This window comes from Triticum dicoccoides, chromosome 2A (genome assembly GCF_002162155.2).
Source record: "Triticum dicoccoides isolate Atlit2015 ecotype Zavitan chromosome 2A, WEW_v2.0, whole genome shotgun sequence".
Lineage (NCBI taxonomy): Eukaryota > Viridiplantae > Streptophyta > Magnoliopsida > Poales > Poaceae > Triticum > Triticum dicoccoides.
In genome coordinates this window covers 708,924,067-708,937,051 of record NC_041382.1, presented here as the reverse complement: position 1 = coordinate 708,937,051, position 12,985 = coordinate 708,924,067, and the positions used below count along the sequence as shown (strand labels likewise).

Genomic DNA, 12,985 nt, shown 5'->3' with positions numbered 1-12,985 from the left:
ATGGCATGGCGGGTCTCATTTGGCCTCGTGTGTGGAGTCCCGCGACTTCTCGTGGCTCAATCCGACTATCTTGTGTCCATGCGAGTTGTTTTTGCGGTGCTAGCGGAGCTGCCGGTGGCAGATCGTGGTAGTGTGAGGCGTTGTTGTGGCGAAGTGGCCCATGTGGTTGATCCGCCTTTAGGCCAATGGTCATTCCTAGATCTATATTTGCTATCACTTGTGATAGGGGTGCGAGGCTATCAAAGCATCCCCAATGTGGGATGTTGGCTGTGCTATTGACCTTCCTCTATTGTTAAACGATATGTGATCAGTGTCCCATTTGCTACTTGGGTGCCCTTTGCTCCACAAGCCACTCTTGTTGGTAATGTCCACGTCAAAGTCGTGCACGCCGGCATCATCATTTTTGGATTAGAAAGTGAAAGCGACAACACATGTGACTTTGTGTTTGGTGGTGCTTTCTTGAGTGTCTAGTCTCGAGCTTTGTGATGAAACACCTATGTTTGGCCTTAATTGGTTTATTAGCAACGACGGTGTCACATTATTCCCTTGTTCAAGGCATTGGCTGGATTTTGCTCGCACGTGATCTTTAATTTATGATCCAACTTTAAGTGGTTGGATTCGGCAACAGGCAGTGCTTGTGCGTTGTTTATTTCATGAAGGTGCTGCTTTTGGAGAATCATTCTTGCATCCATGTGCGTCAAGGGATGGTCGGTGTTGCTACTTGTTGCAAATCACCGTTGCTTTTTCTCTTTTAGTTTCTAAATATTTGATTATATGCATCCTCGATATAGTGACGTTGTTGCAAATGTCAGTTCTAACTGATACCTTCGTGACTTTTTATATATTATCCACTATTGAAAAACCAAGAGTGCATCTTATGAACCTCTATTCGGTTTTGGTAATTAACTAAATTAACAAACCAATTATGTACCAATATTTTTTCAAATTTATTGTAGAAAATCAGTTCTCATATTTGAGTGGCAACATCACCTACTTTTTGTTCCTTCAAGTGGTTGCCCACCTGCTCCGTATGTGGTCCATAGTAAAATCTCTACAAGGACTTATATTTAGGAACGGAGGGAGTACTTTATAGTCTTTTGGTTAAGCCAAGATTTATATTTGAGTTCAGGACATTTTGTACAATAATGAGGGGTGCTTGAACCCAAAGATAAGATCCTCAACCAAAATCCTCATGTATTGCACTATTGCCACTCAACTTGTCAGTTTTTCATTGCCTTGGTACTTCCGAGTTTTTCCATCTAGCACTACCGAAGTACCGAGTTTGTGGCCACAACTACTACCTAAACTAGTTACTAGGAGTAGTAGTGGGTCTTTTCTTAGACCATCAGTTGGGGGTTGAGAGAGGTAATTAGCAATGCAAAACTAGGTTGTGGAATGGGGCTACGGAGAAGGGGAGCACAATGAAGGAGGAGCAAAATGAGAAACAAATACATTCTCTTTAAGATGAGCGGGTGATTTTTAATTTTTTAAATGATGAAGAAAGAGGGATCACGAAGAAGAAGGAGGCCAATGAAAACCATACATTAGAAGAAACAAAACATTCAAAAGGCATTGTATATAATTATGAAGGAATACTTGCTAGTATAATGAAATGACAACAAGATACAAAGCTAACAGAAAAGAAAATCAAAAAGCATACTTGTCACCTTATTCCTTGGACTACATTGTTGCTTAGCAAAGCTTGAAATTTGCACTAAATCACCGGTAAGGCAACGGGATATTTACAAATGCCCCGTCATAGTAGGCTCTGAAGACCGGAGAGCGGCCTTCCTGGACGCAGCGGCAGCTGATCGTAGATATCCTGTCGCTCGTCCAATTGAGGTGATCCGTGCGCTGAAATCATTTCAAGTGCGGTAAGTGAGATGCAGCGGCTGATACAATGGAATACATTGGTCTTGTGGGTTTCGGCTCTGACTTGGACGGGCCCTTTTCGTTTACCCCCACACCTGGGCCCTGTCCTGTGTCTCCTCCCAATCCCCTCCCCACTGTTCGCGCAAGCTCCGCGCTGTGCCGGCGAGAAATTGGGCGCTGGATCTGAGCATGGCGACCCCTGGAACGACGACGACGACGTTGCCCTCTGGGTGAGTAGATTTCTGCTCTTATCATTGTTTTTACTTTGGCTCAAGGGCTCACGAGTCCTCCGGCGCTTCCTGTACAACCTTTGGTTCGATCGGGGGGCGGAGTTGTGGCGTCCGCAGGTTCCAGCGAGGGGGCACGCACTGTCGACTCATGCAGCGCGATTCACTCGTACCGCCCCGGTGTCCCGACTGCGACAAACACCATCATCCGCGTGGGGTGGAAGCGCAGGTACCTAATTCATCTCTTTCTGACTGCACAGAGCCGCAATTCGTTGTGAATTTTTTTGATTGTGCTTTGATATATCCTTTTCGGGATTACACTTCTAGTACTAGTAATTGCATCTTAAACCTATGCAGTTTGGTCTGAAGCCAAGTTTATTCTAGACATTGAAAGAAAATGTGTGAGTTATCATGTGAGCATCTACATCTCTCCGTGCATAGAAAATGATAACGAAAACACTCTGGATGGACTAGTAGTAGCAGTGGGATTACTAGTGCTTGCAGGATTATTGTCTCCGGACGATCTTAGCCTAATGCATTGTGGATGGTTTTTATTTGCCATGTGGGTGTAAAGTTTTTAAGCACCAGGAGTGTAGATAACCGGGGATTTAGACATAGTATAGTCGTGATTTTGGTGTGGGTAATTTTTCAAACAATTTATCCTGTTTGTTTGTTTTAGTTACATTTTTTAATTCAAGTGATCGTGTATACTAAAATGCAGGCCAAGAGGCCCACGCGGCCCAGATGAGAGGGCAGTAGTAGTTGATCGTGTGCCGGCGCTGGAAGCTGCAATCCGAGGATTCACTGGTAGGGTGACCGAGGTTGTTGTCAACCCGACGCTTGGTACAGTATTTGATTCGCTTGCAGAGGCGTATGAGTTCTACAATCTGTATTCATGGGAGGTTGGCTTTGGGATTCGTTACGGCAAGAGCGGGCAGAATGTCAATGGGACCAAATGCATGCAGGAGATCGTCTGTGGGTGTGCTGTAAGTTTCTGTAATTGGTTTCTTCTGTTTATGCTCCATATGTTCAATTACTTGCATTATTCAAAAACAGCTGACCTTTGAATGTCAATTGCTTGCTTTGAATACAAATCCAGAGGAAACCAGAGAGGGAGAACAGCTCATCGATTAGGAGCAACTGCGTTGCCATGATTCGTCTGCACCGGACAGATGACGGGGGGTGGTATGTGTCGGAAAACCGTGCTTCCCACAACCATGTGTTGCTTAGGACCTGTGCTGAGAAGCTGCACTGTCCATCGCACCAGCACATTGACACATACACAAAGGATCTGGTGAAACAGCTGCGGCAGAACAATGTTAATCTGGGGAAGGTTTACAGTATCATTGGCAGTCTGTTTGGCAGAATGGAGAATGTACCGTTTACAAAGAGATGCCTTAGAACTTTTTGTGGGAAGCTTAGTACGGAGCAGGCGGACAATGATGTGCGCAAGACTATGGTTGCATTCTCTGAGCTTGGGGCAAATGATCCGGAGTTTTCGTATGTTGTTGAGGTTGACAAAGAAAGCAAGATAAAAACACTGCTGTGGACTAACGGCAGGAGCAAGATGCAGTACCACAATTTTGGGGATGTCATAACATTTGACACTACTTACAAGACAAACCTCTACGACATGCCCTTCGGCCTCTTCGTTGGGGTGAACAATCACTTCCAGAGTATAATCATGGGTGGTGTCATGATGAGGGAGGAAACAATTGAGAGTTTTAATTGGGTATTCACCGAATTCGTTAGGCTGATGGGTGGCAAGCCTCCAAAAACAATACTGACAGGTTGGTTGCTCTCACGCGATGCCATGCTCTGCCCCCTCTTTTCCGCTTGATAGGGTTTTCCAATTGTAGCTAGTGTGAGGTGCGTGTCTTTGCTACGTACATGTGCAATGGCCGATTACACATTTTTTAGATCAAGCACGAGCAATGCTATTCAACAGACGATGCCAGATACCACACATCGGTGGTGCAAGTGGCATGTGCTTCGGAAGGCGAAGGAGCACCTCGGGCCGCACTACACTAAACGCAGTGATTTTAGGGCTGCGTTACACAAGGTGGTTAATGAGATGCTCACTATTGACGAGTTCGAAGAGGCCTGGGCCGGACTACTTGACAGATACAAGCTTCATAACAACACGTTTTTGATCCAAATATTTGAGGTCAGGCACAAGTGGGCGAAGCCTTATTTTAGTGGCAAATTTTGCGCAAAGCAAACCAGTACGCAAAGGAGCGAAAGCGCGAACCATCTGTTGAAGGGCTACATCCCGCCTGCATGCCCGATGAACCTTTTTGTGAAGCAGTACAGCAAGCTGCAGTTTGATCGGGAGGCTGAAGAAGGGTTCCAAGAGAAGAGAACCAGGCTGGTACGTGCAACAACGAATTTTTGCAGCCATGTGCATCCGTCCTGGGAGGGTTCCATTGCTGCTAATCATTTTTGTTGTCTTATGGCAGGGTGGTGTAGTTCTCAGATACAATTTCCCATTGGAGGAGCATGCGAGCCAAGTATATACCCGGACGATGTACGAGATGTTTGGTCAGGCTTTGTATCAGGCAGGTAGGTATGATGTTGAGGAAGTAGGCGGGGCGTGAGGTACCACGTGAGACACGTTGAAGCCGAGAAACGGGAAAAGTGGTGCCGCGAGATGCATGTGGTCGATGTTCACGATGGAGGGGCTCGTTACACATGCGAATGTGGGCTGTTTGAACACATGGGGATGCTCTGTTGTCATGCTATCAAGGTTAGTTCCTATAGCTTCGGCTGTTGTCGGGGGCATTGGATGAACTGCATTCTTTCCATTGTTTGTGGTTGAATGTTTGTGTTTAAATGTTCCTTCTCCCCTGTCTCAATACCCAGGTTTTGATTCATTTGGGGGTCAGGAAGATACCGCGTGCTCATGTCATGAAGAGGTGGACTATAGATGCCCGAGACAACTTGCCGCTGCACCTCCTCCATTATCAAAAAGATCAAGGGCCTCGGCGGTTGTCATCATACAGACATACGGCGCTACACCTCACTGCCCTCGAGTTTGTGCAGCTTGGTGATAGCAACGTTGATGCGTTCGATAGAGCAATTGACATTTTGAATGCAGGCAAGGCGGAGCTGTCAGTTCTGGCAGCGACCAAGGATGGCAAAAGTTTGGTGGACCAAACTCAGGTTGGTGACTCAGCCAGTCCGACGCATGCTCTGGATGGTGGCGGTTCTCGCGTAGATGATATGTCCTCTGAGATGTTCGTCTCCACCGAGTGTGGTCTTAGCTCTGTTTCTGGGGGTGCTGGGTCTAGTAGTTCATTGTCGATGCTGCTAGCGCCGGATAGGAAGAAGCAAAAGGGCAGACCGACTACGGCGAGGGACAAGCCTGGATACGAGGTCCAAGACAAACATTCAAGGTTCTGTACGGTTTGTAGGGAGAAGGGGCACAAGAGCACGACGTGCCCCCGCAGGGGTGTGTTGGAATTAATCTACGGTTGAAACAAACCGTGAGAGAAAAGGGGAGCCTTTTGACCCCAGGTGTGCAATGATCGGAAGCACACCACACATCCACACACATCCACACGTTTGGTTTTGGTCCCATGTACCCAGCACACACACATATATAAGGAAAAGGGGGTTTTCATTATGGATAACAACATATCGATCTAAACCACCTAACTGCCGATCCTGAATATGTGCTGAGGTATGTGAAGGCCATCTCCACCACCGGCCACCGCAGAGCTGTGCCTGCGGCAACCCTGCTGTCATCCTCGCCACCGTGCTGCTTCTTCCCCAACATCTCCTCGCCACTGGAGACACAAAGGTGCAGCCGTGGGCTACACAGGGGCTGCATCGAGATATCGCCAAGTACCTGTAAGTTTGTACGCTTCCGCATAAAGTTGTTGATCTAGTCTGAGATTAGGACCATACGTTGATTAGCCTAAAGGTTAATTTATCTAACATTGGTATCAGAGCCTATCTAATCTGGCTAGAACACAAATTAGGCCTTCCAAACGTTAATTCCAAGTTAAATGGCCTAATTGATCTAAGATGATGGTTTTCGGTTAATGATGTGGTAGTCCTGATTGATCAAGTGCATCTCTTATTTTTGCCCCTATGTCATGTTAATGCTATGATCAGTAGCTAGCAGTTTTTCAGATAGCACATAAATTTTAATTGTTAATGTTCATGGTTATAAAGCCTTGATCCGAATCAAGTTAATATGAAGTAAAAAGGTATTGGCTCGATTAGCAGTGAGAAGGAGGGGAAATCGCAAGAAATCAAAGAAATCCGAATGGCAATCTTCCCCTAATCCCCAAATCCCAGCCCAGATCAACATTAAAAAAGGAAAGAGGGACTGGGACTTGTGTTGTTGTTGCCGGCCAACGTGCGTACTCACCATGGCAAGAAGGACGTCGCCCTTCGGGACGACGGCCGGAATGATGCGCCTGGCCGATCGCCTCTCTAATGGACGCGCGCAGTCAACGCTCCGTGCGTTTGCTCGCCGCCGTCACCACCAAAGATTGCGCCGGCGCCCGCCGGTGAGATGTGCTCCTCCGGTCCATGCGCGTGCAGCGTGGTCGCCACCGTCCGACGAGGAAGCACACGACGTTGGTCCGCAGTAAGCTTCTCTGGCGAACGGAGCCGGCACGCCACCATGCTTCTGCTGCGCGGCGCCGCCGAAGCGGTCGCCGTTTTCTCTCATAGAGGCGAGCGGAGATTTCAGGGAGAAAGTGGGGAATGAGGTAGGGTTTGACCGGCAACCTGTTTTGTTCCGGCTGGGATGATACGGACCGTCCACTGAATCGGACGGCTGAGGCCGGCGCCCAGGCTAGCTGCTGGGCTTTCGAGTGGATAAAGGGCATAATCTGACCGGTGGTTGAGGCCTAAGTTGTCCAGGCCCCGGGAGATTTTTCTTTTTCCCTGAGAATTTTTCTCCTGGGCAAATCAATGAAAGGCTACCGTGGGTATCATGGGCAAAATTTAATGTTCTTTGCATTTTCCTTTTATTCAGTGCTTTTATGTATTATGATCATTCTCAAAATGTGTTGCGCTGCTTTAAAATGAAAATATCTAGAAAATTATGTTGTAAATTATGTTTTAGGTTTTCAGAATAAACCTTTTTTGGGGTACTTTTAACACATGAAATTTGATGATGAGTATCATTTAAATATATTTGATGTAGGATTTTTTTTTAAATTTGATATTTAATCTAAGAATGATGTGGCCAATATCTATAATGAATTATTCATTTTTTTTAAAGTGCCCTTTATGCAGTTTTTTTTTCAAGTTATGTCTTATGTACTAATTAAGTTAGAAAATGCCCTGATTTTAAAGGAGAAATATGATATGAGATTATGATGTCATTTACTTTCAGTGGTAATCTCTCTTTAATAGCATGTCAATGTTGAATTATTGGATGATATTTTTTTTGCACAGTTATGTTCAACTTAAAAAATTTATGAATAATTTTTTTTTTGGATATCAAACATGAATTTTATGTTGATTTTATGATAATGTTATTCCGTAATGATGTGATCATCACTAACGGACTAAAGTCACCTCAACAAAAATGCTAATGCGTGGTGCGGTTTTCCGCGTCGCACTATGCATCTAATAATGTTGGGCATGTGTGCTCCTTGAACAATACTAAGGTTTGTGTTGATTCATTTTCTATTGAAATTAAGATATGCACTGTTGAAATAAGCATAATTGACCAAAATAGTATTGATAAAGTTATGATTGATTTTCTAACCAAATAAATGTTGTTTAAAGAATTTTATGTGATATGCAATATCCTAGTCATTATATGACATTTTTATGAAATCTATCCAAAGTACATGTTGCCATTCATTTGACCATCATAATTTGTCAAATATTATTATTTCATGAATTATTATGTAACTTTATGTCCAAATTTTATTATTTTAATCTTATGATAACCTGACGATAATGTTAATGTCAATTTTAATGTTGGCAATGGCATTTATATTTATGACATTTTCACTCTGAATGCCCTCTTTAATGATTACTCGGTGGGAGGGACATTCCTATTTATATGTTAATTCAAATGTCATTTTCATTGTATGTCATTGACAATTCTAACGATAATTTTGACACTCAAGTTCAATATTTATATTATCGTTGTGAGATTTAGTGTCAAAAGGCATCATAGTGCCTCATGGCACACACGATTATATTATGATGTTACTTTATGTTAATGATGGCAATTAATTTAGTCGTAGTTCTTGTTGGTCATTACGAGATTTTACATCTCCCTAGTCAAAATGGAACCAACGAGAAGTTTTGATTAGAGATTTAATGAGCAAGCGTTCTAATGGCATATGATGATATTCTTATTGATTATGTTTTTCATGTGTCATTTACGAATGAGTAAGGTTCTTTTTTGTTATCTTCCCAACGGTGATACAAATTAGAATAAAAATTAAGCATGTTTTTATTCATGCCATTGCATGGTTAGTTCATGCATGATTTTTTGTTATGATGATCATAAAGTTGTCTCCTCTTTTCCAGCAATAATGATGATGTCAAACTTCTGTTTGGCATAGAAGAACCTTATGTAAATAACTTTTCCACATCGAGAGTGGAGATCATTGTCTCATGTAAGGAATCTCCCAATGTTTTTCTGCCATTAAGGTTGAAGGATGTTAATCATGATGATAAGACAAACATTGGGAGAGGACGCATGTGCCATCATGCACATCACTAATGCAAAGGAGATTAAAGTCAAAACTATTGGATTTATTCCACTAGTTTTTGGAGATGACTTAATTTTTCATCTTATTGATGATGCTTTGTTCATGCTCCTAGTTATTGGGAAACCTTGATTTGGTCTCTCAAATAGATGCCGTTATCTTATATGTTATTAAGTCAACTCCAATTATGTAATGTTAGTCCCACCTTATGGTGAGATGAATTATGTTTTCACTAATTGAATCTTTTGTAAAGATTAGATGCTATGTTATAATTGAGTATGCAAGAGAAGTGTAATTAATGAGACCTCATCAAAATTGTGGTTTTAGACCACATTTCGAGGGGGAGGCTAGAAGTCTCATTCAATATGATATATCGCGTTCACTTCTCCTACTTAGATTATAGCATGTACAACTAAGCAAACTATGTATCTCAATTCTCTAATTAAGATGGAACCAACGAGAAGTCTTGGTTGGAGAATGTATGAAAAGCACATTCTAATGTTGGTTCTCTAATTAAGATCCAACAAATCTTATTTAGAAGAATGAATAAAAAATGACTCCTTTATCATGTTAGCGTGTACTTAGTCCCTTATGAACATTACAAAGCACACATGAATGCTAAAGTGGCAAGCTTGCTAGTCTAATGACCATCATGATGTAACATGTTGATTATATATGACCAACGTCATTTATAATCATATGTGACACTTCACTCAAGTGGCAAGTTTGTTAGTATCATGTGGCTTGTGGTTATATTTTGACTAACGTTGTTTATAATCATTTGTCACTACTCTTTAAGTTCTTTTCCATCTTCAGCCCAACGGTGTTGTGGTTTAGAACTGAAATGATTATTATTAAGATTCTGGATATGTTTTTAAATCCTTTAAATAAAGTGATCATCGGGGAACCTAGAGAGTATGAACATGAATCTTAAGGATAACTCCATTAGATCTTTATTCATATGCATCAGGTAAGTTGAGAAAAAATGCCTATTGCAACACTTGATGTTGAGACTTAACAATTACCCAGTGATTGATAATGTGTGTGAACGATCATCTTAGAGGCTTGTGTGATAACGAGCTCTAATGATGTATGGGACTCAATAGAGTTTACTCAACGAGTTGTTGTGATGCTTGGATTGTTATTATAACATGCTCTTGTGTTGGCGAAGTTAAGAATGGTCTTAGGACTCAACCATAAGTTCTCGTCATGGAGAAGTTTGACATAAGGCATGTTATCTAAAGAAATACAATTATGAAATAATACAAGCATTGGGCCTCTCGTACCATAAAATGAGGGGGAGTAAGATTACTAACTTGTGAAGATGGAATATTTTTGGCGAGCCAATAATTTTTTTATCTTCTATTTATGACATAGGATCTTGGTGATGCCTCATACTTTGCTTGTATTGAATTTTGCCAAGATATAGGTCTGAAAGGAGTACAAATTTTATTATGACGACATACATCGATAGAGTACGAAAGAAAATATTAAGTGGTAGTACTCTATCTTACCTGCTACTAAAGTTAAGGGCAATAAAGGTGGACATTTCGGTGTCCAAGGAACCATTATGAACTGATCAGATAATGTCGATTCCTTTATGCTTCGGTTGTCAGAAGCAGTATGTGTATTCAGGTATGAACGTGCCCTTGTTTGTGATCGGGATAATTGGCAAATATAGAAGTAAGTCCAGAAATGGACCAGTAGAAAAACCGCTACAGCCTTGTAGATATGCAAGGCAATAAAGTTTACATGCTCACTAATGAGAAGTTTGATAACCTTGATATCTTGTGTTATTCAGACATTGTTTATGCGAGATATGTGGATATTAAAGTTTCCACATTACATTACATCCTCATTCTTGCATATGGAGTTATATTGTGGAAAAGCTCCTTAATGACACTGATGGCATTAGAAATATGCATTTAATTATGTGGCGTGTTAAGAGGCTACTGGGCAGGTTATATGTCAAGAAATTTTATTCCCGAAATTATGGTGGTAGACAACATATTTTTAACCACCTACTGCAATATGATACGCAGTTTTCTATGCGAGTAACAACAAGTTGAATGGCATTGCCAAAGCCATTGACATTATGTTTAGTGTTGTGAAAAATAGAATCCAGGATCAAGCTATTGAAGTTGAGCGTATGAGAACATTTGAATGTTTTACGGATCCGTTTATCGAACGCTTGCCACCCATACTTATGATTATGTTGCCGGCATGGGGTTACTGGAAAGCCTTTTGATCCTGAAAATGAGGACCGTTCAATAAACCAACTCCCATAAAGTAATATGTTATCCATTTCAAGATAGAATGGTGTACTATAAGTATTGAGGTTTAATGACACCTTTTGGCCATTAGAACACCTTACTTTGGTATATTATTTCTATTAAGAATGGGCTTATGATGTTTGTTAACCTTACGATCAAGGGGGAGAATGTTGGAATTAATCTACGGTTGAAACAAACCGTGAGAGAAAAGGGGAGCCTTTTGACCCCAGGTGTGCAATGATCGGAAGTACACCACACATCCACACGTTTGGTTTTGGTCCCATGTACCCAGCACACACACATATATAAGGAAAAGGGGGTTTTCATTATGGATAACAACATATCGATCTAAACCACCTAACTGCCGATCCTGAATATGTGCTGAGGTATGTGAAGGCCATCTCCACCACCGGCCACCGCAGAGCTGTGCCTGCGGCAACCCTGCTGTCATCCTCGCCACCGTGCTGCTTCTTCCCCAACATCTCCTCGCCACTGGAGACACAAAGGTGCAGCCGTGGGCTACACAGGGGCTGCATCGAGATATCGCCAAGTACCTGTAAGTTGGTACGCTTCCGCATAAAGTTGTTGATCTAGTCTGAGATTAGGACCATACGTTGATTAGCCTAAAGGCTAATTTATCTAGCAGGGTGATCTTCCAAAGAAGCCTCGCAAAATTCCTACATGTGGCAATTGTGGTGTTGCTGGGCACAAGAAAACAAGTTGTTTCAACCCGGTGTTGCCGTTTGTGAAGAGTCCTCGAGACGGACCAGTCGAGTGATTCCTGGTGTGATTTCAAATGATCCACTTGTGGTGCTGATGTTATTTGGATGATATGCTTATGTGAAAATGAAATGTGGCAGAACTCAATAAAAATGTAGTTGGACTAGTGATTCCTGAGCGGTGTAGTGAGACGTGGTTTTTTTAGGCCTTTGTGTGTTGTCTGCATTGTCTTTGTTTGAACCTATGATCTGTATTTTCAGAAATCATTGTGCATTGTTCTGCTGTTAAATTTCTCTGTCGTCCGAAATGCTTACGTGTCCTGTGTTTTCAAACTCTGGGAGTTTTTCCAACCTATGATTATTTTGTCCTCTTTTTACCGAGAGGGATCCACTGTCGGTGGAAATTATGATGCATATCGAGTTTTCCACATCTATGGCCGTCTATCAGGTCGCCTGTGACATGGGAGGTACAGGCGAACGAATGACGGGTCGTATCTCCATGCGCTGAAACAGCTACAAGAGCTACGCCGCATACTACGAGCGCCCCCTACGGCTGATTGGACGTCCTGGGTCCCGCTACGTCCTTGCGTGCATTTGAGCCTCCACAAGCAAGCTCCCAAATTTTCCCCCGCAAAAAAAAAGCAACTAGTATGGGATCCGTTGCTTTGCCTGCTCCCGTGTGGACGTAGCCTGGGATTGTTTGTGCATGGATGTTCGACGGCGGCTCATCACTGGTGGGGGGACGTTTGAATGGTCCGGCTTCTGGAGTGGTGTAAATTTTTTTAAATGCATTTTGTCCTCATAAAAAACAGCTGGTAAAGGTAGAAAAAGGATAATGAGGCCATTAAACAGCCGTAGTAAATGTGGGATTGCTTGCATGCATGTCCAACGCTGGTTGGGGACAAGCAAATCGGCTCATCTGCCATCGCGCTAGCTTTCTCTCTCCCGTCTCCCAATGATCAATTAATAGCGTGTCTCCTGCAACAGCAGAGGAGAGATTAACACACTCCCTCTGCACTACTTCTCCGTCCCCTCGCACTTCTTCTCCACCCGCAACGCTCCCACCCCCTCGCCAAGCCCGCGCCAACAAGTAGCACTCGTGCTCTGCCCCGGCCCCTAGTTCATATCATACCATTGCCGATCTAGCGCTGGTTGGTCGAGACCAAATCACGAAGGCCAGGTACAGACTCCATCTCATC

The 12,985-nt window shown here is 42.9% G+C and overlaps 1 protein-coding gene across 1 annotated transcript; it reads left to right on the top strand.

Annotated features, from left to right (window-relative positions):
- LOC119358156 (protein FAR1-RELATED SEQUENCE 5-like) lies at nt 1-6,015 on the top strand. Its single transcript, XM_037624836.1, has 6 exons — nt 1-132; nt 2,111-2,328; nt 2,821-3,085; nt 3,199-4,470; nt 4,559-4,845; nt 4,962-6,015. The coding sequence occupies exons 1-4, from the start codon at nt 1-3 to the stop codon at nt 3,937-3,939; spliced, it is 1,356 nt and encodes a 451-aa protein (XP_037480733.1). The 3' UTR covers nt 3,940-4,470; nt 4,559-4,845; nt 4,962-6,015.
- Nucleotides 6,016-12,985: the final 6,970 nt, after the last annotated feature.

Bases quoted from the DNA above. Each gene is read 5' to 3' on its own strand.
- LOC119358156 (XM_037624836.1), top strand. From the start codon at position 1: ATGGCATGGCGGGTCTCATTTGGCCTCGTGTGTGGAGTCCCGCGACTT. The intron at 2,329-2,820 runs GTACCTAATTCA...ACTAAAATGCAG, and splicing joins CGCGTGGGGTGGAAGCGCAG to GCCAAGAGGCCCACGCGGCC. The intron at 3,086-3,198 runs GTAAGTTTCTGT...ATACAAATCCAG, and splicing joins AGATCGTCTGTGGGTGTGCT to AGGAAACCAGAGAGGGAGAA.